This window comes from Podarcis filfolensis (genome assembly GCF_964270895.1).
Source record: "Podarcis filfolensis genome assembly, chromosome: 5".
In the NCBI taxonomy this organism is placed as follows: Eukaryota; Metazoa; Chordata; class Lepidosauria; order Squamata; family Lacertidae; genus Podarcis; species Podarcis filfolensis.
Window position 1 is genome coordinate 84,485,612 of NC_139608.1, and position 27,351 is coordinate 84,512,962.

Here is a 27,351-nt window from a genome sequence, read left to right on the forward strand (position 1 = left end):
TGGCGATTGACACCTCCATCTGGCTTGCCCCTCTAGCTTTCTTAAGGGGGTAAGCAGAAGAGCTTATTTATTGCATTTATATCCCATCCTTTTCTCCAAGTATATGCTTCACCCCCTCCTCAGTTAATCCCCACAGCGATGACCCTGTGAGGTAGGTTAAGAGGCTGTGACTTGCCCAAGGTCACCCAGTGAGTTCCACCAAAGTCACTGCTAGGCCATCATTTAGTTTAGCAAATTATTAATTTTAAAAATGCCAAATTTTTAAGGGAGTGAGGAAATTAGTATGTAAAATATAGAATGATTAAGAATCATTATAGATACATATTCCATGTGACCAATTTGGACTAGATTTACTATGAAAGCTCTTAAAGGGTTGTAACTCCCACTGTTCAAAGACATAATATATACATCTCTAAATTTTCATACAGCTGAGTTTAAAGGATAGATCAATGTGTTTTCACTTGACCAAGCAGCCCAATCAATAGTAACAAGGACATTCTGCTGTCAAATGCAAGATACTGTTGATACCATCAGCTCACACAGCAGCTCCCCCACAGGGGTTTTGTGTCACAGAACCATGTTAGCTAGATCCTACCCATCCATGCTCTGAATAACACTTAAGATTAGTTTATTAGATTTCTTCTATGTCTTTTTCTTAAAAAGACCCAAGGCATCTTACAATAATAGACAGAGGCCACTCTATGCACAATAAAGAATATTCCCGTCAAGCTACATCATGCTAATTGTCTAAATTCTGGTAGAGGGAGACCATTCTTTTAATCAGCGTTTACAGATGTTATCTGTATTGCCTACCACAGCAGGAAAAATACATCCAGTAATGTTTTAAAACATTTCACATGTGTTCGTAAGCAAGCACCCAATTGGGATTCCTTCTCACAACAGCTGGAACCATTAGAAGCGAATTCCAAAGTCATGATTGATCAATAATCAGCATAAAAGACACTTATAAAAATTAAATTTGAGCTAATGAAGATTGCATCTTACTTCAATAGGTTTTACTCAGATATATTTTAAACATGCTGTTTCAAATAACTGTTTTAAGTAAACTTGGGTATTTCACTGTAAGCCACTTTAGCTGAAAGGAGAAGCAATACCCAGATGTGTAATACTACTCACCAAAGTAGTGAGACTGTAGGAGTGATAAAACAGCGAAATATTAGGAAATGCAAGAATGCCAAAATACAGATGTCTTACATCTGGGTCAACAAATTCACACTGAAGGAAACTATAAAATGGAGCCAACAGTTCTACCAAGCTCTAGAGAACCGCAGAAGCAAAGCACACCTGGCATTTCTACATTGTACACTTTTCAATCCCCTTTCCAACTGTGCCAAGTAATTTTATTTCAACAGGTTTGATATAAACAGAGAGGGTTTAAGATACAGAAACAACTGGAACTATTCAATTGATTTTAAAAGGCCAGCCGAAAGTAGAGAGATTTAACCTGGAGAAGTAACCACACAGAAGGATTAAATTATACTTAATGCCAACAAACCTTTTCCCTTAAATGGCAGAAAACTACCTTGAGAAAGAGAGCTCAGACACAACCTGACATAGCTAATGATGGACAAACTTCCCTTTGGCTCATTTCAGTCATTTCCCCCAAAACATTTTTGGAAAATGCAAAAAGAAAAAGCCAAACCCTTTAGGTTTTTCATGAAAAATCAGAATGCAGATGAGTGGAGCATCATTTCCAATTAAGGAGAGGATAGCAAAGCATCTTCTGTTTCCAGTAAGCGTTCCCACCCCAAGTCTTCCTTCCCCTTCAGAAATATGATGGGGATTTGGTTTAGGACAGTGAAACAGGCAGGGAAGGGTTCCTAAGAGCAGCAGGAGCAAGGCCTCAGAATAAGAGTGCAGATAAAGGAGAGAACAAAACAAAAACTATGGAACACGTTCCAACAATATTAGAAACAAAATATGAAAAAATACAAGTGGAAAGGCTTCCTACAGAAAAATAGCTTAAATCCTCAATTACTTCTAACGGAAGAGCTGAGAAGCAAAAAGAATGATCCCAGCCAATGCTGTATGTATGTGTTTGGCTTAAGTTGCCTCCTGAGGAAAGGAGGAGTGAGAATCATGTTCCTGGCTAAAGCTCTAGAATGTTCCTGAAACTGGCTCTGTGTAGGCATCAATTCCATGTGTGTAACTCAGGAATGAGGAAACTGTGGCCCAACCGGTGTTGTTGTATCACGACTCTCTCCCATTGGAGGTTTTCAAGTAGAGGTTGGATGTCCATCTGCCATGGATGCTCTAGTTGAGATTCCTGCACTTCAAAGGGTTGGACTAGATGACCCTCAGGGTCCCTTCCAACTCTACAATTCTATGAAGTGTCACTAGCTCCAACTATCATGGTGAACGGCACGGAAGACAGATGCTGCAGTAAAATAACATCTGGAGGGCCACAAGCTCTCCATTTCTGGTGTTAGTTGCCGCGAGATCAAGAACTTAACTTTGGAGCCACTTTATCACTCTACAACTCTTCCATTAAATAAATAAATAAAATACTACCCTTTCAGATGAGAAACTTTAAAAAGAGGCATGCAGCAAATTGTTCCCTTCAAAGGCAAGCAAATCCTGCCAAAGAACAGTTCTCATTACCCATGGTACTTCCACAAAGAAGTATCAGCCTTATTAAATTACAACTATTTGAACAAGGTCAAGTACTCAGCATTTAATTTGAAGTATTTCCAGGTATAACACTGTCAGGTCAGCTTAAACAAGCCAACAGAGGCCTAGAGCCTAATTAAATATTAAAACAGAATCATTCACATCTGTTTTTATCTGAGAGTGAAGTTACTGTACATCACTTGGAAGTAGTGCTCATTAATATACTCTACACATATCTCTCAAAGGTTACAGGAATACCAATGTTTTCAGCGGGATCTGTCATGAAACCTGCACAACATAACCAGAGGAGAGGACACTGTTTCTTTCCGCAATATATCAATAGTTCTTTAATAACAAAAGAGACAATCAAACTTGGCTATATTTTAAGTTAAAAGGGATAGAATCTCCAGTGAAAATAAACCAGTTACTTTTCATAGGAACCCTTTTATCACTCATCTTATTTCCTTAGGTAAATCACTTGATAGCAAGCATTCAGGAAGATGGTTTTGATCCAGGAGTAATTAAAATGAACAGCTGTCATGTTCAATTAAAGATCCATCACGCTTTTTGTTTTCATCTGCAAGGCAGTTTTTAATTGGTCTCAGGACCATATATTTAAAACACCAGGCATTTTAAATGAAGTTCCATGTCACAACAATGGAAAGACGAAAAGTAATCTGAATTCGGTATGCACTGCCTTAAAAGTCATGTTTTTATTTGTATAGTGCTTCTGTCCCTAAGTGGCTTGTAATCTAAACTTTGCTAGGGTAGGGACAGAGTGATAACAGCCCTTCCCAACCTGGTGCCCTCAAGATATTTTGGATTGCAACTCCCATTTCAAGCAGTACCAGAGAGCAGCTGGAAATACAGAGGACCACCATACTTTTTTTAAAGTGGGGGAGAGGGGGGAAAGAAAGAAAACAGCCTCACCCACCTCTTAAGGTTAAGGTAAGGTAAGACAGAAAATATCTTTAAAAATCTGGGAAACTGCCTACCCTGCCCCCACAGTCTTTGGAAGAAATTTCTTTCTTTTCTTTTTGCCACTAACCCCCCCCCCCCACACACACACAAACTGCCTGGCACTGGAAGCAGTCAAGCAGTAGGTTATATCTGTGGGTTCTGTGGGAAATTTGTGGTATAATATGGAAGCACTTTTTTCTTGAAGCTGCTTCCTCCCGCCACCCAGTAGTTCAGAATCCATACGTTGCTATACCCACAAGTGCTATGGACAGCAGAAGGGAGGGCATTCAAAATGGTCACCTTGTCCAGAATATTGACAACATTTCCTTGCTTTATGATTTTACAGCAACCATTCATGACTCAAATTAACCATAATGGTATGCTCTAAGGGTGGTATACAACACTCCCGGTTCCACTAGTGCAGGAGTCTTGTGCTGGAAGAATGAAATTTCCTCCTGCAGCCCTGCAAGCTCTCAAAATCCGCTGCAAGGGGTTGAGGGATCCTCCAGAAGATTGGGAGAAGAGAAGCATTGGAAATGTCACTGCACCGGTGGAATGTTGCACTACATTTGAATCAATATTAACAGCTGTAAAGATGCTAAATGCAAAACACTGGGTGGAAATCCATGCTTTTACAGCCTCAGCTGTGGCCTTGATCAAATTTTGGCAAGAAAAACAACATGTGAGCATGAACCTCTGTAAGACAAAGATATCAGAAGTGAATATGAGGTGTTTGTTTGATGCAGTGTGTGTCCTTTGGAAATCTATGACTAAAGCAAAGATGTGAGTGTTCATGGGATCCATAGATGTAAGTAAAGAGGATGCTCCACCAGAGGTGTATTCATTCTTTAGATGGCTTGCTTGTGGTGGGGTGGAAGGCATGTTATTGGAAAGAAATGAAGTAAGCAGCCATGAGCATATCACAACTGCATATTGCCACGATGTTCAAGCATGAAATTACCAAAAATCTGCAGTCTACATGTGTTCTGCTGCAGCAGGTGGCTGTAGGATTGTCACTTCACCAAACTACAAGGAAAAGGAAGGTTGTTGAGCTACCCCATGGGTACCATCTAATATAAATGTCATCATCAATATGAAACACAAATAGTTGAGGCCCATTATGTGTGGGCACTACCAACGACCAAGGTATATATGTGCCTACAAATGTTGTAAAGGAGAGCGATCTCTTATTTGCAATCGGCAATGTGGATTTCATGGAGGACTTACAAAATCAAAATTTAAAAAGCAGAATCATTACTCACTGAAGGATTGTCTAAATAAAAATGGGTCAGAAACAAGCATTGGTCCATGGTATGTATTAGAAGGGAATGTGACCAAATACAGCTGTATGAGATAAAGTGGTCTGTCAAATAACCAGGTCCTAAGTTGTTTAGGGCTTTATATATTAACAATAAAACCTTGAACTTTTGCCCAGTAGCAAATTGGCAGTCAGTGCAGATCCTTTATTGCAAATTTTCCTGCACAATTATGCTAGGTATTACTTAATTGCCTCAGAGCCAATATCAGATTAGTCCAAGTACTAGAATTTCCTCAGCCCGTCTAAGCACAATCCACATTTTTGCATGAATAGCTGTTACAAGATCTTGCAAGAGGAATCCTTGCTGCCCGTACTAGCTTAAAGCAACAAGCTTCAGCTTCATGATGATCAGAGAAGCGAAGCTTACATTCAAGATCTTTGAGGCACAGACCATAATGAAACATTTTAGTTCACTCCACAGGCAAACACAAAACTAATACATTAATTGGCAAAATAGTCCTTGGTACTATGAAACTGTTAGTTAAAGTATGCCTTGTATATTTTGTTTCAAAATTTGCTTTTCAAAATGGTAATTGTTTCATGATAGTATATGATCTCTCTCAATGTCCTTTACAACAGTTATGCTTGGCATAGATTCTGATTATGTTAGTATTGTTACTGTAACAAAGTTAGGACTTGAAAGAAAGAGGCATGTGCTGATTAGAAATGTCTTGTTGGGGGAACATAAAAAGGCAAGTTGCTGATATTAATTTCAGAGTTTTAATGTTGAAAACTCTTTCATTGTGTGATATAGGTCTAGTAAGACACAACTATTTTATAACCCTTGCTGTTAAAAATATCTGTTATGGTGATGTATATTTTTTGATTAACCTCATATTTAAGTTTTTATTCTGCAATAAATGGACACCAGGAGGTGATACTGCACATGGTGTTTCGTTAGTTTGAAAATTTTATACATGGAAAACATACAATTCAGATTCTTTCACATGATGCAGAAATTTGGAGAAGGTGGTATTTGAGAGCTGCATAGCTATAGGAATTGCAATTACAGTCGTACCTTGGAAGTTGAACGGATTCTGTTCCGGAAGTCCATTCGACTTCCATAATGTTTGAAAACCAAACTGCAGCTTCTGATTGGCTGTAGGAAGCTCCTGCAGCCAATCAGAAGCTGTGGAAGTCTCATCAGACGTTTGTGTTCCAAAAGAACATTCGCAAACCAGAACAATCACTTCTGGATTTGTGGCGTTCAGGAGTCAAAATGTCCGAGTGTTTGGGATCCAAGGTACGACTGTACTCAATATAGTAATTGGGTTACACAGATACTACAAACTGAAAACCATATTTTAAAACATTGCCTTAAATCATTTTAATTCTCCTAAAAGAGGAAGTGTTTCATAAAAGGTTCTCTCACTTTCCACTGGAAAAAGGGAAAATTCTGGAGGGAGGTTGAAACACATACATAAACCCCCATTGTTCCTCTCAAGGACCTTGGCCTTCACTTTCTTCCAGGTATAGAAAATTAGTTTCACAAAATCTTTGCAAAGAATTCCTGTGACATCAGAGAGTAATGAAATACACTCCCGTTTTCTTATGAGAGAATGTTATTGCCTTTCAAAGCAATCTATTTCGTTTCATTATTCTTTAAAATAAATACAGTATACCAAGTGCTCTAGAATCACAGTAATCACTCTTAAAACAATCTACATAATGTACACCAGTGAGTCTAAGTGAGTCCTGACAAGGCTCAAAATGCTTTGCCCTGCAGCCAACATAAACTTGATTTCAAAAGCACTGTACAGTAATTGGATTTAAGCAACAGAATTACTTAGAGAAACACATTGAGTGGTACAGTTTTTACAGTAACAGATTAGGCTAAAGAGCAGCATGAGATTCATTTACCTTCAAGTACCATAAATTAATATATTTAGCCCCTGTGATTGTAGTCTATAGGAACACACTTATCAATCTTGCAGGTCTACAAGTGACAAGTAATTGCCGAAACCAATTTATACAGGGTTTTAAAAGTTTTTTATTTTATTTTAAAGTTGTTAGACATGTTAACCTATAAGAAAGGTTCCAATATCCTTATCAGGACAATACATTTAGGCAAAACAAAATGTCACAAAATAGTAAAGATGCTGTTAAGTTTTCCAGACGTTTCCCATCAGACTAGATAGGAAAAAATGCAGAGGGGCCGAGGAGAAAAACAACAACAACAACAAACATGAGGCTGTGTTGCACTCTCTCTGAATGAGCAGATGCATCGTATGGAAGTTCTTGTGGATGTCACTGGAGGTTTAAGTGTTCTCAGTTGATAGGAGTACCGTTTACCAGCTTGGGCTACTACGACAGCTATCACCATTCCTGGATCAGGAACGTTTAACAGCAGTTGTCCATGAACTTATAACCTCAACCTTACTGCAATGTGCTCTATTTGAGGTTACTGTTGAATTTGGTTCAGAGAATGCAGCTGAAGCAGAATGCAGCAGCTTCACTGCTTGTGGGGTCAAACAACCACCAGCATCTAACTGCTTCCTTGCGGGATTTGAACTGGCTGCCAATCCGCTACCAGGCCAAAGTCAGGGTTTTGATATAAGGCCCTGTACAACTCAGGACCAGGTTACTTGAAATACCATCTTATCCTTCATATTAAGTCAGTAGGTCACTGCAGTCTGCAGAAGAGCGTCTACTTCACATTTCAAAGATATAAGAAACCTACTCTATGGTAACTCAGAGCAGGGCTTTCGGTATGACTGCCCTTGTTCTATGGAACATTATTCCCGTCAATTTACGACAGGCGCCCAATATCTAAACTTTCTGGAAACAACTGAATACATTTCCTCCCAACAAGCTTTCTCAACTGGATGAACAGGTCTCTGCCGTGGATGTGTATTTTGAATTGTTTTTAAATCCACCTTGTTATTTTTGTGCTGTTTTTAACTAGTTTTTATTTTTATTATATTGCACACACCACCCTTGAGATATATATGCATGGAAGGTGAATGATAATAAACAATAAATAGATAATCTATCTTGGGTTTTATACATAGAAATCTGTATCCTTGGACAGAGAACAGAAGGGCAGTCATTAGCTAAAAGTGTTTTGCCAAGAGCAACAATATCCCTGCCAACTAGGATGAAAAGTACATCAATCCACATCACTGTACTGTTAAAGATTATGGCATTCACTTTACTAGTTAACTTAAGAAATAGGAAGAAATCCCCTTCCAGCACTTCCTAAAGATGAGAAGGATTTTTTTAAAAGCTGCTTTGATAATTGTTAAAAGGCAGGAAGAGTTCATAGGTGGAAGTGTTCATATGAAGATATTAAACTGCCTTCTCCATTGTTTCAGATAGACAGTCCTGTGCTAGACTTGCTATCTTCTCTGAAAGTGACTCTCTGGGGCCTCAGATATTTTTCCTAGCTCTGCTACCTTTCATTGGAAATGCCAAGAGCTGAATCAGGGATCTTGTTCATGCAAAACATGCACTCCACCACTGAGCTGAAGTCCCTACAGACACTGATATCCAAATCAATCAAATTTGCTACTTTCTGCAAATTACTTGCATTCCAAGTATCTCTATGAGAAGGAAGTGTTCCTATCAGGGTGGATAAAAAAACAATTGGGGTGGTTTTTTTTTTTTAAAAAAAGTAAAAGCAGATGCATATTTCAGTTATAAATACCGTCCCATAAAACTAACATGGTTTCAAAAGAATTCTGAATATATTAATTTACTAAAACTGAATTTTTTTCCTTATTTTAAAAAAGCTGCTCTTCTTTATATAGAAAAAGCTGTGGGGAAAGCATGCACGGTACAACAGTTGATGACCACACTTTAGAGCTTAATGCTGGGGCCAGCGGCGAACAAACCATGACAGGAAATCCAGGTAATGTTCTGCATCTCACAAGGATCATCCACTGAGCCTATGTGAATGATTTTTTTACTCCTAGTTTATGACAAACTACCTAAGCCCCTGCAATTGACGAAAGATAGCACACAGTGACTTTCATCTCATGAAGGAGGTTTATTAAATTTGTATATTATTTCCCACTTAAAAGTCCCAAAGCAATTTTGGAGCAAGTAAAAAAATAAAATAAAATTTAACAAATATTATTTATGGACAGTGTGTGACACCTTTTAAAGCCCAACCTTATGCAAATTTCCTCAGCAGTAACTTCCACTTTATTCAGTGGGGCTTGTTTCTAATCACCCAAGGCCTTTCTTTGTGTGCCTCCTCCATGAGAGGTCTGTAGGGTGGCAACACAAGAACGGGTCTCCCCAAGGAGATTAATTAAAGGTGCACATGGAATGGAATCTTAAGACTTTAAGCAGTAAGCAGTCTTGGTATCTTACATGTATGCATGCCTTGTTTATGAGCAAGACATGATTCTACAGTACAAAAGGCATGAGAGCTGCAAGATTAAAGGTTCTGAAATATACATTTAGGTTACAAATCAATGGGTTAGATCCAGACACACATGTAGGTCCAGTTAAATCAGTGGGACTAACTCAAGACCCATTCATCTGAACAAGTCTGAGTATGACTAAGTCTGGATCCAACCCAATATGTTTTAATTTGAATGCATGCTTGCTCAGGAAAATTGGAAAACTGATTTATACTGCCTTGTTTTAAATCAACCCACCCTGATTCCTGCAAAATGTTTGCACCACAAAACACTAATATCAGTGTACATAATGCTTCAGTGTACATAACTGACGGCAAAGTCCAAACATAGATCTTTTTTAAAAGCACATAAAGAACAATTTGTCGGAGCTGAGAGGGAATACTTAGATCTTCTAATTTCCAGGATATGTTTAATCTGATCTCCAACATTTTGCATCAGGAAACTGTCACCTGTATGGCAGGGCAGGGGTGGAGCACCTTTGGTCCTCCAGATGTTGCTCCCAACAGCTCCAGCAATCATGGCTAATGGCCAGAGATTATGGGAGTTTTAGTTCAGCAATATCTGGAGGGCCAAAGATTCCCCACCTCTGCTATATGGCACAGAGAGTCAGAATACAACAAAGTGCCAGTTCATCCTGTTTGCAAAGACTCCACAGAATTTGCAACCAGCACAGGCAAGCACATGTAAGCTCTCATGACTGCCAATAAGTCCCAACTGCAATGTGTTGGCCCAAGCTTCTGCAAAGTCCTGCAGAGCAGACACTATTATTCTCTGATCTGGGGAGGGGGAGGCTTGGCAAACAATTAAAGGAGCTTTTAAGACACTGTGTTCTCACTCTCACATACATTTCTGGCACAGCCAACTCTCCAGTATTTGGCGGGCGGGGGTGGGGGGGAGAGGAGCAAATGCTTATTGCATGCCCAGACTTGATTCAGCCAGTCCTGACATCTTTTTGCCTAGCTTAAGACATCTGCTGCACCATTCCTCGAAGTATTGATGGCTCACGCCAACAGCTTTGTGGACAGCTGGCAAAAGTACCAGGGGAGTGGGACTTGCAACTAAAAGTGCTGACAAGCTCTGTCTGCCCTTGATTATTCCGCTTCAAGGTACTTGGGGAGGGGGGGAGGTTAAAATAATAATTTTACAAGGTAAAGGTCCACAAGTCTGCTTAGGTTGCAATCCGTCACACCCTTAGCCCTAGTAGGCTCCAAAAAACGAGGGCATACCTTGAGTAAATGCACTAATGTGTAATGGATGGGCAATCAGTACTTCGATGTGGCTATGAAGCATCTTTACCTAGTCCTTTTTTTAAAAAAACTTAGTGTGCGATAAAAGACACATTTGCTCATTTTCACTTGAAAGGAAAGAAGCAGCAAGTCACCAAATAAATCTTAGTCAATCTGAAAGTTGATGGGGGCTTTTAGGAAGCACATCCATTTGTAAGCTCCTGCACCCCACACTGGCCCGGGTTTATGTTTTTACACCATCTGAATAACTATGAAAGCTTTCTTTTCAGGCATGCCAGCTTTATTACAAAACCTGACAGGTTGATTTCCTCAAGTCCGGAATATACAGGCTTCATAAAGAATACAGAAGTTGGAAATGTTACTTTATTGTTCAGCACTCATAAGACTAAAGTGTGGTTCTTCCAGACCTCAAGAATACATACAACAATACATAACACACTAGTATTGACTTCTTCATTTTCATCTGATATGTACTGCACTCTTTTGCAGAGTTAGTTCTAAATAGTAGCACTGGTTCTGTTCAATATGAGGAGTCAAATATATACAGAAAAACAGACAGTCCAGCTGGAACCAATAAATTGCAAAATCAGAGAACTTCAGCAGCATAAAGCCACACAAATAAGGGAAAGGTCAGCCTTCCATCTTTCTATTAAAAAACAATTACTTTGGAAAAGACATTCAGTATACTTGGCTTGCAAATTCTTTTGAGGAAGAGTTATCTATCATTCAGCCAAATATAGGACCCTGCAAATCATTTTTACTAATCATACACAGTAGTGTTAAAAGGAGTTTTATTTTGTGCACGGCTGAATACCTGGCACCAGCCTGGACACTCTTTAGCATAATCATTGCATACAAAGGGGGGAGGATGTTGGGTGAGAGACCCTAGAGCAGCTGTTCAGTGCCTGAGCTGAGGACCTCAATGAATGACAAAAGGTTACCTTAATTCAATGAGATAATCAGCACACATCCACCCACTATGAAGAGAGTTTCTACCATCTGCAAAGCGACAGGCCTAACTGCTTCTAAAACAATTGGAAGCATGCTGACATGCCCTCATGTCAGCATACATTTGTCTCTTAGCAACAGCTTTTTTAAAAGGCTGAACTCTGCAGAAATTTTAAGAAGCATCCTTAGCCAATGACTTGGTAAGCAGCTTTGATTACTCCCGTTTGCTGAACAGATGCCCAGTCTCACTGCTAAAAACTACACAGAGCAAACTTTTATACTTAAAAAGAGACAAGGGAAACACCAAAGCTGTGTCATCTACCCTTTGTACACAATGACCTTAACGTAAGAATTCCCAAGGCAAAATTCTCTTTAAAAATTAGTCATGAATAAAATGATATATTTAAGTCTTGTAAGTCTGCTTAACATAATAAGCTTCACATTAAACATAAGAAGCTCCCACCTCTACCATTTTTATTTAATTTTATTATCTGAAACATTTCAAAAATATTTCAAAACCTTTCAAAAATGTTTCCTCCTCCAGTATTTTTCAAGTAAAAATAATCAGGTTAAGTCTATCTTTGTATTATTACCTCTGAAAATGCTCTTGCTATTCATATATGATGGAAGTAAGACAGTCAGAATTCCAGTCTGTACTCTAAACAAATTCCAACTTACCACAGGTTAAATATAAACATCATTCAATCATGACAACCATGAACCAGAAGTTAAATAAGGTTAGACACCCGCATTTCATTGTCTACGGTCCAAATTACCTGGGCTTATAGTTTATAAAAGCTGCTGCACCAGAGATCAGAATTTGGATAACAGTGTTGAGAGAGGATGGTAAAGATGTGGACAAGATTCCGCTCCCCCCACCCCCCAAAAAAAATAATATCTGCTGTTTGGCACAGAATGAATAACTTGCAGGGTTTAAGGTTTTAAAACTTGTTTGAAGTTTTCACCTTCATGGCTAATAACTACTGGGGCTGGGATTTGTTTCAGAGATGCTACAAAAGCCCTGATCAACTCCAGCTGCAGCTACTTTCATAAAAATAAATTTGAAAGCTGCAACTCAACATGCAGTATGGCCCTAAATGATAGCTTTACTTCTTTTTTAAAAGCCACAAAGTTATATCTATTGGGAAGGTTATGTTTTGGTCACAGGTAATGCCAGACAAAACTCATTTCTATTTTTGATAAGTTACAAACTTGGTGGGTCAGGGGAATGCTGTGGATGTAGTATATATTGATTTCAATAAGGCTTTTGATGAAGTCCCCCATGATATTCTTATGGAGAAGCTGGTAAAATGTGGATCGGATGAGATAACTGTTAGGTGGATTTGTAGTTAGATGACTGACAGAACCTAAATAGTGTTCACTAAGAGTTCCTTGTCATCCTGGAAAAAAGTAACAAGTGGGGTGCCACAAGATTCTGTCCTGGGCCCATTGTGGTTCAACATCTTTATAAATGATGGATGAAGGAATTTAGGGGATGCTCATCAAATCTGCAGATGACGCCAAACTGGGAGGGGTAGCCAATGCCGCTGAAAACAGAATTGGGATTCAATATGACCTTAATAGATTGGAGAACTGGGGCAAAACTAATTTCAATAGAGACAAAGAAAGCTGTACACTTAGGAAGAACCAGCTGCACAAACGTAAGATGGGGGTCACCTAGCTTGCTAGTAGTACATGTGAAAAGGATCTAGGAGTCTTAGTAGACCACAAGCTTAATACAGTGGTACCTCGGGTTAAGAATGTAATTCGTTCTGGAGGTCTGTTCTTAACCTGAAACTGTTCTTAACCTGAATCACCACTTTAGCTAATGGGGCCTACTGCTGCCGCTGCTGCACCATTTCTGTTCTCATCCTGAAGCTAAGTTCTTAACCCAAGGTAATATTTCTGGGTTAGTGGAGTCTGTAACCTGAAGCATATGTAACCTGAAGCGTATTTAACCCGAGGTACCACTGTATGAGTCAACAGTGTGATGCAGCAAAAAAACCTAATACTATTTTAGGCTGTATCAATAGAAGTATAGTGTCTAGATCACAGACCACACCTGAAGTACTGTGTCCAGTTCTGGGCACAATTTAACAAGGAGATTGACAAGCTGGGACGTGTGCACATGATAAAGGGTCTGGAAACCAAGCTGCATGAGGAACAGTTGAGGGAACTGGGTATGTTTGGCATGGTAAAGAGCAGACTGAGAGGAGATAGAATAGCCAACACCAAATAGGGCTGTTACATGAAGGATGGAGCAAATTTGTTTTCTCCTGCTCTGGAGGCTAGGACCTGAAGTAATGAAGCTACAAGAAAGGAGATTCCGACCAAACATCAGTTAGAATTTTCTGAGAGTAAGAGCTGTTCAACAGCGGAACAGACTTACACAAGAGGTAGTGGGCTTTCCTCCCTTGATGGTTTTAAAGCAAGGAGTTAGATGGCCATCTGTCATGTATGATCTAGCTGGGATTCCTACATTGGCAGGATCCCTACCGCAGGCAGTTGGACTAGATGACCCTTGGATCCCTTCCAATTCTACAATTCTGTAATTCTATGAAATCTGGAAAGAAGAATGATCATTTACTGTAAGGTAAAAAAGGTTCATGGCTTTATGAAGGGCTTTTGAGTTAACATGGAAAAATTACACAATAAAATTGGAATGTGTGCAAAGCGATATTCACTTAAGTCCATACCATCCATTAATATATAAAATTATATGCTGTGCTTTGGCAGCTGCAAAAGTTGGCTTTAAGCCACGTTCCTGCATAACACGTGTGTATAACATGTAAGTGCAAGCTGTATAAATATGCCAAACCACACTATTTCATCTGCTAGCTAAATTCTACATGCTCTTCAAGCAGTATAGCTAAGGTGTGAAAAGAAAGTAGGTATGGGATATTTCATTTCTTCCTTGGGACTTCAAGAATGTCCACATATATTTTACATTCTGACATGGGAGTCAGTGTCATCATAACTGCTCAAGGGAACATAGCACTTCCCATTATTGTTGCAGCCACTTCCTCTGTAGGATTTTGAACTGTACCCTCTCTGAACAATATTTACATGTGGACACCCTGAGCATAATATTGCTTTGTTAAAAAAGAAAAGAAACTGACAGATGTGTGTATACACACACACACACAAACATGGGGGGAAAGTGAACTAATGGAAGTGCAAAACTACAATACACAGACTACCACTAAAATACACTATATGTAAATTTGTATTTTTAAAACTCCGGAATCCAACATTCTTTGCAAAAATCCCAGCAACCAGCAGGAATCACACGGTCCAACCAAAATTGCAAGTGGTCCTCCATTTATCCACTCTTGTATTAAATGAACTGGCAAGAATGAAACTTAACAGTTAAAGTAAGAAGCCTCGTAGTACTACAAGACACATATTGTGGATTTTCAGTAAAAATGTGTTTCCTTGCCAAATATAACAATACATAGAAAGTGTGTGAAATGATCATGTTTTTACCATATTGGGCTTCAATATTAAACAGTGAAATTTGTTTTTATAATAGCTTTTCTAACTTGGCTTTATAAAAGATGGGCTTGGATTTAAGCTCATACCACATTCCACCTTATCATAGATTGTTTTGTAAAGCAAAGGGAACTTCAAGGTACCATTTCTGGTAGAGGGAGCTTTTGGTCAATAAGTTCAAAGCCTGCCTGGGTATAAACTAGTTATGCTATTCTTTGGTTCCTGTCTATGGTCCACCAAGGATCCCTGCCAAACTCGTAGAGCACAATCAACTAGTGAGGCAGAGGTAATCCTAGGGAAGGGGTGGGGAACTGGATCCGGCCGGCCAGATCCTTAACCCTTCCCCCCCACTTGGCTGATGGCACCTGTTGATCGCCTGATGTCATTATTACATTAGCTAATTGACACTGACAGTAAGTCCTGCTTGCAAAGGAACCATCACAAGTTCACCCTAAGGTCCCAATTGTTCCTTAACCAGTCACCTGCCCCACACCTGATGTTATATATGATTAGGCCAGCAACAACTGTCAACTCCTGGTAGGGAGGTATCTTAACCCTTCTGCCACAGCTCCAACCCAGACATTGCCATTCTGGAGTTTCGATTCCCAGCAGACAGGAAAACATATAGGCATAAGAACTGTGCATGTTTCCCCTTCCAATGCCAAAAGATGAAATAATTCTAAGGTTCCTTTGCTTCCACTACAGCAAGGGGAAGGGAACCCAATTAGGGCCTGCCCTAACCTAACCATGCCTGCCAGGCCTCTGCATGTGCTTGTAAGGCTGCTTTGGCTAAGTCATGCCCACAGGCCCTACACCTAAGCATATATGACATCAGGTGTGAAGCAGGTAGATAGGTAAAAGGTAAAGGACCCCTGGACGGTTAAGTCCAGTCAAATATCACAGAGAGAAACCATCAGCATTAAAGGATTCAGTATTCCATTAGATTCCTCAGCTGGAATGAAGTGTAACATAACAAACAGAAATGGATGCTCTAGAACAGACAGAAAATGAGAATATAGGAAGAATCTTCAAGGTGTCAAAAGCTAAAAAGGGTTATTTCCTCTTACACTTAAGATACACACACAAATTCCAAAATCCTTGCCCATCACACCACATCCCGCAGTGCAAGTAGCAATGACATCACATAAGTAGCAGCAATTTCTGCACAATTAAGAATTAAATTTCAATCACTGAAGAGCCCATAGTTTATCTACAAAGCTACACATTTTTAATGAGGTGGGGTGATTACACATGTAGAAGACTATGGTTCTTCAGATTTCCAAACTTTATACATTTGCTTCAATTGGCACAAATCTTGAAGAGCAGCAGAGCCCAATAGCTCTCCAAGACACTTATTTTCTCAAATAGAACTACTGCCCACCTAAAAATAATTTAAAAAATCTTAAAACATTAAGGAAAACCTCTCTAAATGAGGCAATAAAGCTTACTAATAATAGAAAAGTGAAACTTCCTCAAATATAAGCAACACATAATAATAATGTTTCCTGTGAAACCCCCCAAATGAACATGCCTGCATTGATATAATCTTTTCACACTTACCTGGTCTTTTTCATGAGGCAAAAGACTGACAGGTGGGAGAGACATTGGAAAAGAACTGTACTTAGATGTTCCTTTGCCTTCCAGGCTACCATAGTTCACCCTATACTGAGGTCCTTCTTTCAATAATCTCCCATTATTTACAGCGCGTTTGGCCCCCAATCGTAATCTCCGTTGAAACACAGGGTTGTTGAAAATACCTGCAAGATCATGTTGACTTCTCAGGTATTTTTCTATGTTTCTGAGTGATGAGCCATTTGGTTCCTGGAGCCCTTCAATTCCTCTGCGCAGAAGTTTATTCCAATCCACATTCCGAAGCTCATTACAAGCTCCCCTAGATCCTTTAGCAGGCTTAGAAAGCTCACCCAGTTTAACAGATGAGAAACGCCCAGGATTATCTGGGTCCTTGTAGGAAGCAAGGCCTTTGTTGGTAACTTTGAGAATAGAACCATCTTGGACACTTAGCTCCAGCTGTTCTGAAACAGTCTTCTTATCTAATCCATGGGATGCGCACACAGCATGACAAATTCTCTCTTCAGATGGTCTCTGTTTTTGCCTTTTAACTTTTTGTATAGCTTCAAGAATCCACTCTGTGTAAAGTGGGTTGGCAAGTTTTACCATGGTTGACCAGTAATTTCTCGAGAGCAAGTGTTACCCATAGAGTTCCTCTCTAATCCTATTAGTGAGCATTCCAATAAGTATTCAACACAGGAAGACCTCTTCATGCACTGTAACACCAACTCAGGAATCCATCCTTAGGATATCATAAAAAAGAGATGATGCAAATGTTTCTTTAAAATCCTTAACCAACATGAAAAGTTGGAATTGTTCTGCTATACCAGATGGAGTACATCTCTGCAATTTGATGGACTTTTCTTTCTTGGCAATTCAAGTATCTCCGAGTCTCCACAAAAGCCTAAAGTGATTTTAAAAAGATGCATGTAGTTAGTCTCTTTAAAACAAAAGTCCAACGCTCAGCAAGAATGCAGATGTATACAATTTTATTTTTAAAATTCCACCTCTACAGGTCATGCATAGCCAAGACGTTGAAGCTACTAACTAAAATTTGTGAAGGCATGCTGCACGGGAACAGGCATGCTACCCAGGCATGCTACGCATTCCTCCCTTAAATTTACACTCCAGACCTGGTATCAAGAAGCAGTTGAAAATCCATTAGAAGATAGATCTTCTAACTTGCCTAGCTAAAATAGTGTGTACTTGTCTGCAAAGAGTATCTACTTTCCCAAGAAACCAGTCAGAATCATGTTTTCTCAAAAGGAAATCCCACTAGGTTTTATACACACTTACTCTCAGGTCCCGTTAGATTTGCAGCCTTCATGCAATTTGTAAATCCTAGGCTGCATACTTATGCATACTGACTCACATTGCAGGCACCAACACTGATCTTGGATTCTACAAAAACTCCAGAGGCAAAGCCTACCACTCTGATCCAGCTTGTAAACAACAAGGCATTACGGCAAAGCACTCTTCCTTATCTCATCAGAACATGGACCATAATTTCTACAATAACATTTTCAACATCAACACTAATGATGCTGAATGTCAACTTCTCTTCCATTCTCCAGGTTGAAATCTATTCATGCCCATCAACCTAGCATGGCAATTTTCAAGATTTATACCTTCTGAGAACCTTTTCCACATCAATTTACCTTTGGAGTAACCCCCGAGTCTTGCTGAGGAGTCTGGGGAATGTTCTAAGATTTCATACTCAATTTACGCGGGGCACAGAAAGGCCCAGGAGACCTGGCAATTGTTCCCAACTCTTCACTATACAGACCTATTGACAAAATAGTGGTTGTTAAACAAGCACTTTCAGGGAATCTTGTCCGCCATTACTGAACTTCTAATTGCGAAACCTTTCAATGAACCCCTGAGTTATCCTAAACATATGTAGAAAACCTCAGCTACGGTCCACAATGCTGTCAGTCTAAGGTAAAGGTAAGGTAAAGGACCCCTGGACAGTTAAGTCAAAGGCGACCATGGGGTGCAGTGCTCATCTCACTTCAGGCCGAGGGAGCCGCCGTTTGTCTGCAAACAGCTTTCCGGGTCATGTGGCCACCATGACTAAACCACTTCTGGCACAACGGGACACATGCCGGTCTACATGTACCCACACTTGAAATCCTCAACCAAATGGACTAGGAACTATGGAAAGAAGCCAAGAACTCTGCTGGTAACTAGATCTCTGAATTCAGCAAGGATAGACATTTCACCTTCCTCTGCAATACAGCTAACAGAATATGCAAATTCTACCCAAGACAAGTTCAGTTTTAATTATAGAACCTTGCTGCTCTAGTCAATTAGAGAATCAATTTTATAAATAAGTTTCAGTTTTGAGGCAATTTAAACTCTGTGAGAAGTCTGAGCAATAAAAAAAAATGCCCTCCATAACTCCCGCAGTGCAATCTAAACACAATTACTCAGAAGTAAGTTATATTGAGTTCAATCAGACTTACTCCATAATAAGTGTACTTAAGAGTAAACTGCTAATCAAAAACAGCAAGTCTGATAGTATTACAGCTGGGGCAAGAGAGATAAAAAAGTTATCCATCCACTGAAGGCAACCATAGCTGTAAAGTCATTTGTAAGTTTATATTACTGCACTACTTTCACATAAACAGTGTCACTGTTGCCAATAAATTCCTCAATACATATAGCAGGGTCTTTGCAGTGCAGTCAGAGTACTGATTCAGGTTACAACACACAGTGATGGACTCTATGAAGTCAATAAATTTGTGTTGATCCATCATCATTGCACATTGGGGTCATTGGACCACATGATATGAGATCTACTTAAGCAGTGTGGGGTTTTTTGGAGGGGGCTGGATGAATAGCACCATGTTGTTCTCCATTGGCACCACTGCAATTGCTCCCTTTTGTAAGAACCTGACAATAAGCAAGCATGCTTGTTACAAATTATTATAAGGCAGTAAGAATTCTCACTCTCAACATCAGGGAGACTTTTCAGAAGTAAAAGCATCTACAGATTAAATCCAGGTTAAGTCACACATTATAGGTACAGCAGTTGATGGCAGGAAGGTGTAGAGTAGGTCATTCTACATAGCTTTTATTTTGCAATTCATAAACTCACACTCGAAAAACATATAAAAATAATTTTCTAAGGCTAATTAGTTATAATAATAATAATAATTTATTATTTATACCCCGCCCATCTGGCTGGGTTTCCCCAGCCACTCTGGGCAGCTTCCAACAAAATATTAAAATACAATAGTCTATTAATCATGAAAAGCTTCCCTAAACAGGGCTGCCTTCAGTTACACACCAGTCGCTCATGGGACTCATCTTTTCTAACTTTTGAAAATCAAAATTGAAGTGGTTAAAGGTGATAGTAAACAGCTGCAAAATTGAGTGGTGGCTTTCATATATGAATGAACCACTACAAAGACTCCCATCCAAGCAACTCAAAGACAAGGCTTTTCAATGGAGTTAGTTCACATCAAGGTTCAGTTTAGTACCTCTGGCTGGGAGGTGTGTAAACACACAGCAGGAGAGCAAATAGGAACACACATCAGTCAACCAGAGAGGGAGTTTTGATGTGCATGGACTCCAATTCTCAAAAATCCTTTCCTCCTGAAAGTGGAACATAGGGAGGATATCATGCTTCCATGTGCAACGCTCACAGGACACAGTGAGAATATTGGGAAAACCTCTACTGTATGTTGGAGACCTCTATAACGAGAAGAGTGATCAGCTGGTTAGAAACTGTAGCTGCCTTTATTCTTTACTTACATGAAGGGGCATCAAATGATTTTTAAGGAGGCTGCGGGGCCCCCATGCCCCCACCCCTTGACAACACTTGCAATTCTCTGGGTCCTACTGCTGCCACCAAAGCATTAGCATGGATACCTGAGGCAGGGAAACCGACAGGCATTCATTCGTGCATTAGCAGGCAGGTTCAGGGGAGCCTATACACCCCTTTAATCACACAGTACCCTTTCACATAAGTAGCCTGTGAAATGGTGTCATGGCTGAAGCATCAGGTGATTCATTTCACGTGTGGGTGAGCTAAAACAGAATTCCCATGCCACTTCACATGTTCCAACCAAGGAAAGATTTGCTCTGCAGGAATTCTCTCTCACACTCACACACACACTGTTATTAGCTTTACAGGGAAAAGCTCCCATCCTGCCAATGGAAGCTTTTTTTTCTAGGACTGACAGGAAAATCTTTGTCAGAACTGAGGCTGGAGAAGGAAAGGGTTAAACTCTTCCCTCTCCTGTGCCGCAATCCTAACAAAAACCACCCCAGAACCTATTATACATATACAGTGGTGCCCCGCAAGACGGAAAACTCGCTAGACGAAAGGGTTTTCCGTTTTTTGAGCTGCTTCGCAAGACGAATTTCCCTATGGGCTTGCTTCGCAAGACGAAAACGTCTTGCAAGTTTGTTTCCTTTTTCTTAACACCGTTAATACAGTTGCGACTTGACTTCGAGGAGCAACTCATAGAACGCAGTGTACATAGTAGCCTTTTTTGAGGTTTTTAAAGACTTTGGTGATTTTTGAAGCTTTTCCAAAACTTCTTTTGCAGCCATTTGATAAGTTAAACTTTTAAAACTTTTTGGGGGGTTTTGGATTTTGGGTTGGGGTGTTTCGAATTCAAGGACTTGGTGTTGGGGAGGGGTTTGCAAGAATCTGGAAGCTTGTGTGTTTTTTTCCTGCATTTTTATGATTTTCTGTGACCATTGGGCCACTCTGCTGTTTTTTTAAAAAAATTATGGATTTGAATTTCTGTGTGCTGGGTGGCTGGGGGAACAGTTGGGGAGGGGTTTGCAAGAATCTGGAAGCTTGTGTTTTTTTCCTGCATTTTTATGATTTTCTGTGACCACTGGGCCACTCTGCTGTTTTTTAAAAAAAATTCTGGGTTTGAATTTTGAAATGCTCTTTACAGTATGTGTGACTTTAAAGAGCACTTAATAAACTCTTGTTGTACCAAATTTGGCTTTGTTTGGACTTTTTTTGACCATAGGAACGCATTAATTGATTTTCAATGCATTCCTATGGGATTTCGTGCTTTGCAAGACGAAAAATTCGCTAGACGAAAAAATTCGCGGAACGAATTAATTTCGTCTTGCGAGGCACCACTGTATCCTATCACAAGGCACTTCCAAACTCCAACTATTTTTGGGTGAGAATCAGTAAGACACCAACTACTTCAAGTTGCACAATTAATGCTGATCTGATACTCTCGTGCTACAAGCATGCTTCCCCACTCAAAGGACTTTTAGCAATAAGGAAAGTGACAAGATAAATCCAGTGAAAAGTGTGGGATAACAACTGCTTGGCATGCCATCTACCTTCCCCATAAATAAATCATGCTCGATAAATAGACAACATTGTCTAACCTCTCCACAAACTTTCTGCAAACAGATCAGGATGAATGCTCAATTTTTTATGTTAACACCAACACCCAATGGTTTAGTAACAGTGTTAACACCCAAGTTATCTTTACTTTCAACCTTCATTTTTAATGATTTTAAAACCCAGTGTTTAATTGGATAAGCAACTATATATAATAATATATACGGAAACTTTAAGTAACTGACACTGCAAAACACTTAATGAAATTCCTCAAATGGGTCCAATGGCGTAATGTTTCAATAAAGAAACAATATAGATGAAAATAAAAGAAGGAATAACATGGCAAATGTAGTAAGAACTTGCAAGGGTATCATAAAAAGAAAGCCTTGAATAGGTTTTTAATCCATGATCTATGTCTTATTGGATAACCTGTGAATTCACAACTTGGCACAGGTTTTCTGGCGGGGGGGGGGGAGTTGATAAAATAATTGGTAGAAAAATCTCTGAACGAGAGCTGAGGGGGAAATTATATCAAGAACCAAAATTATCTCTATGTGTACACATAAGAGAAAACCATTATAAATTATTCTATCAATGGTACATGACTCCACAGACCAAATACATGCAGTGGAGAGTGCTTGGAGGCATGAAGCCTCAAAGGCAGATGTGAAGCATTTGGGTGGAGTTGCCAATCAATTAAAATATTTTTTTGGGGGGGGGGTTATAGCAGTCATGACATCTCATAGTCATAATATCATTAGGGATCTGTCTGTATAAACAGGTCAAGCACTAGGACTTAATAAAGAATTTAATAGCTGTGACTCTTCTGGTTTTGCAAAAATGGAAAAACAGGTCACCGCCAACAGTGAAAGAATGGCTGGTAAACAAACAACAAAAATGGAGGGCAGGAGTACTGTATAAAGTTACAGAATTATAAATATTGGATTATACCAAACAATACAGATTTTTAAAAATAAATAAATAATCTCCATGAATTCAATTAGAGTATTCCATTTATTTACAATATAAATATTGAGGAGTTTTTTGTATGTGGTAAATCAGCATTTTCTAATTTTTGGATAATGTTTACAATATTGATATTTACAGTCATGTTTAGAAAAATAGACACACACACACACACACACACACACACACACACACAAATGGCATATTTTTGTTACATCATTGCAATCATCGTAGGTTCTAAATTAAGTTATGAATAATAATGACCATACACCTGCTATGTTTTGATGGGAGCCAATGAGGGAAGAGAGCAGGGCTTGCCATGTAATCTCAGACAAGTCTCCTTAGGGATGCTTCAAGCCCTCTTGCTGAACTTTCAGCTTTCATTTTTCTAAAATTAAAACCGCCAGAGCCCTCCTTCTCCACCTCCCAATTCCTGCCCTCCTCCTCCAAGCGCCATTTACGGGGCTACCGACTGACAAACTGACTTCACTCATATACCACTTTCCACGCCAAAGTGTGGCCAAAGTGACTTGCGAACGAAACGTCCAGCACCTCACAATCCTACACAAGTGAAAAACGCAAAATAGCAAAATGCAGAGTACATCAGTCAACGTAAACAACAAACAAAGGCCAAGTACAACAATATTTGGAGCGCATTTACACAACTACGGCGGGTTAAATAGATAATATGCCGTATTTACTCAAACCTAATGCCCCATCGAACCTAATGCGTACCTCCGTTTTCGGAATCTTGAAACATCCCTCCAAAAAAGGGCATCTATGCCAGCGAACATGTAACCAAATCGACCATCATTTGGCCCAAAAAGGTGAGCATTAGGGTAAATATGGTAAATACGTTAATTTGTATATGCAGAAGACATTTAAAATATATTTAAGGAACCGCAGAAAGAGGGGGGAGGAAGTCAAGTTTGGAAATGTAAAAATGATTGTAAAATTAGTGAAATGTATAAATCTGAAAAGTATAAATACTTTTTTAAAAAAATAAAAAATAAATAGAGCAAATACAGTATATACAGAATTGGGATTGTCAACTCTAATAATGATATACTGTGTACCTTTCCCTTTTGACATCCTTGTTCAATTAAACTCTTCTTTTTTTAAAAAAAGAAAGGGGGGAGCACAAGGACTGAGTCCAATATTACCACAAAAACCCCACACGAATCAAGACAAAGTACGTCTAGTGAGCTGAAGAAAAACGCATTTTAATAATAATAATGGTGATGGTGATAATAATAATAATATGTTTGATATTTACTTTATATTCAGCCCAATTAGTTAACTTCAGACTCTTACAATGATATATACCTTTCCCATTTGATGTCCTTGTTCAATTAAACTCTTATTTATTAAAAAAAGGGAGGGGGAAGCACAAGGTAAGCAATTCCATACTGAGTCCAATATCACCGCAAAAACAAAAAACAACCCACACGAGTCAAGGCAAAGTATGGCTGGCAAGCCGAAGAAAAACGCACTTTAATTAATTAAAATAAATAATAACAACAACAATAATAAGGTGGTTGACATTCACTTCATAGGCAGCCCAATTAGTTAACTTTCAGACGCCTCCCCTGCTTGTTTCCTCCTTTGGGTCCCCCGCCCGCCTTCTCTCCCTCAGGCGCCCCGGCGGATCCTCCCCTCAGCCCCGCGGGGCGAAGGCCGGCCGCCTCACTCCCGCCACTCACCTCACCGGCGGCGGGCGGCCCTCGCGACCCACCCCCGCGGCTTGGGAAGCGGCCCACGAGGGAGGAGCCACGGCCGGGAGCTGCCGCAGCTGCGCCCCCTGCTGCCGGCGCCCTCGACAGCGAGCTTCCCTCCGCGCCGCCGCTCTCGCCTTTTCAAGCCGCCGCCATTTTGTCTCGCAATCAACGCTTCGCATCCCTACCTTGCCGTCCCCCGCCTCCTCCAGAAGGCTGGGGTAAAGCCCCGCCTCACCAGGGGTAAGCAGCCCCCTTCATTGGCGACGCAGGCCTGTCCATCATCTCCGCCTTACTCCCCCCCCTCACATCTTTCTCCGACGCGTCCGCAGCGATTGGAGGGCGCGAGACGTCAATCACGCCTCTTAAGGGAGAGGGTGGGAACGCACTTCTGTGGCAAAGGCTCCTCGGAACGCGGAGCGCCGCCTTGTCCTCGGTTCTCATTGGAGAAGGGTTACGAATAGGAAGGTGGAAGAGGAAACGAGACGGCACAGATAGGCTTCTTATAGGCCGCGGCGGCTGTCCATCAAGCCACTTCTCCTCCACACACACCCCCCGCTGAAGTTTAAAGCGGCAGAGGCGCCCTATCGCGGGAAGGGAGGGCGAGAAGAACGCTTAAGCGTGCCTGGAGCGGACGGGCGCGCGACACACACTAATAAGCGCCCGCTTAAGTCTTTGAGTTTCACGCCACGTGCCGCCGGAGCCTTTTGCCATCCACCCGGTCGGGCGAGACTTAAAAAACAAACATGTCCTCATCGCGATTCGGAAACCCGCCTCCCCTTAAGGTGCCTGGCACCGGCAGCAGCAGCAACCCTTCGCACGACCGCGGCGTAGCGGACAATTGATTCCCAGCTACACGACCATATGCAAGTCCACCGCCACCGATATACATGCATGCATGCATGCACACGCAAACCTCCCAGCTATATTGCAATGCACCCGGGACTCCCCCGAACCCGCCCATTTTCTGCAGAAAACAATCGCTGCCTAGAAAGACACACGGTGGGGGGGGGATGCAACACGCACGCACACACCAGATTGCTTTCGGCAACCGCCCCCCCCCCCGCTCTCCCAGCCCAGCCTGCTGCTGCTGCTGCTGCCGCCGCGACTTGTCCACCCCCCCACCCCCTCCGCCCTCGAAATGCAAAGGGCCACTACAATACAATCGCGCGGAGCCGGCAGAAGTGCCTGTAAACACGTGCACGGGCCTCTCCGGCTGGTAGAAAGCTTTGCAAAAGTCCCCGCACGGATCGTCAACAAACCCCTTCCCGCGGAGCTCGGAAAAGCAGAAAGGGGAGCAGGGGGAGGACAAATAGACATTGTTGCAGGACGTTGCAACCTTGCCATGCAGCTCCCGAACGCGATCCAACACCCATATATATATACACACACACACACACATATACGCGCTCCTGCAACTCTATAACCTCATTGCTGCAGGCTCTCTGCCCCCCGTCCCTCCCCAACCTTTGCAGCTTGCAAAATCGACCTTTTTCCTTTTCTCTCTGCTTGGGGATGTTTCTGCAGAAGCGGTTCGGGCGGAATGCTGCCTCTGCTGCCGCTGCTCCTCCAGAAAAGGCGATCGCGGCGGCGGCAGCTCCTCGCTGCCTTTTCCCTCCGAGCCAGGAGCACAACCACCCTCGCGAGCCCTTTCCCCCTCTCCGCCACCCCCTTTTTCCCCCAAATAAACGGAGAAGCCAGAAGGAAATTGGGAAAGGGGTGGGGTGCGGGGGGCGAGAGAGACAGAGAGTGCGGGAGGAATCCCGATGTAGCGGATTTGGGATTTTTCCCCCCCATAATTTTTATTTATTTATTTTTTTGCAATCGAAGCTTTCCCTCCTTTCTTTTTTGCGCCCCATCAAATCGCACGCATCAACATTACGAGGAAAAATTAATACCTTTTTGTCCCCTCCTCCTCCTCCTCTCGCCTTTGCGAAGCCTCTCTTCTTATTCTCCCCACCCCCCCAAAAGGGAGGGGAAATCACAGAGACGTGCGGAAACATAGATATATAGAAATATATTTACAACCCCCCCCCCAAAAAAAAAGGTTGCAAGCAAACAATCAGGTCGTGGATTGGGATTTGGGGAGTGAGGTTTCAGTACATATTCAAACACAGGGACGCAGAATTAGGATTGTTCATGCGCTCCCCGCTCCCGCAGCTCTGCCTCCCCCCCCAAAAAAAAAAATTTAATAAAAAAAAATCCTCAAACCTTTCTTGATGCTAAATGGCCGCAGATCGCAAGGACTGGTTCTAAAACACAGGACTTGATAACAGCTAATTGAAAGGTTAATCTACATAGGCTCTGACAGACGAGGTCCCTCCCCGTTTCTGTTTTTTTTTTTTTTTAATCTGCTACTGGCAAGTGGGAAATTGAGCTTCTTAGGAACAGGGGGGGTTGATGGAGGGTTTGCTTCTCATGATCCCCACCACCACGCCAGCCGGGTTCACACGTTAGGTGGCTAGATGAACCTAGAATTGTTATTTTGATTGAGGCGACGTTTTAAATGCCCCCAGCCTAGTCTTAATGCACAGTTTACTCAGAAGTGAGCCCCTCTGATTTTATGGAGGCTTGCAGCATAGCCTACTCAGAAGTAAATCCCCAGTGTGTTCAGCTTCCTCCTAGGTAAACATTCGTAGGATCGCATCCTTTCTTCCAAGGGTGCATAGAACTGCGACTGCTCGATTAAATAAAAGGCAGCGAGCACATAATGAGGGAGAATCAACACCCTGTTTAAAGTTTCCTATTATTAATCTTATTGAAGGAATTAGGACTTAATATGAACCAGTCAGCAGAGCAGGTGAAG

General features: G+C 41.0%; 1 protein-coding gene across 15 annotated transcripts in view; it reads right to left on the reverse strand.

The window, feature by feature from the left end:
• KAT6B (lysine acetyltransferase 6B) overlaps window positions 1-26,878 on the reverse strand; it is an 86,374-nt gene extending 59,496 nt beyond the window's left edge. For 3 of the 15 annotated variants that reach the window (XM_083615440.1, XM_083615450.1, XM_083615445.1), the window contains exons 1-2: window positions 26,757-26,878; window positions 16,527-17,439 (exon numbers count right to left, since the gene is read on the reverse strand). In XM_083615440.1, coding sequence (XP_083471566.1) covers window positions 16,527-17,144 — 618 coding nt within the window. In that variant the 5' untranslated portion in view covers window positions 17,145-17,439; window positions 26,757-26,878. Of the gene's footprint in view, window positions 1-16,526; window positions 17,440-20,020; window positions 20,039-24,379; window positions 24,740-26,034; window positions 26,331-26,443; window positions 26,465-26,756 lie in introns of those variants that run through there. The other 12 variants (XM_083615451.1, XM_083615438.1, XM_083615447.1 and 9 more) reach the window with 11 other exon arrangements.
• Between the last annotated feature and the right edge of the window lie 473 nt (window positions 26,879-27,351).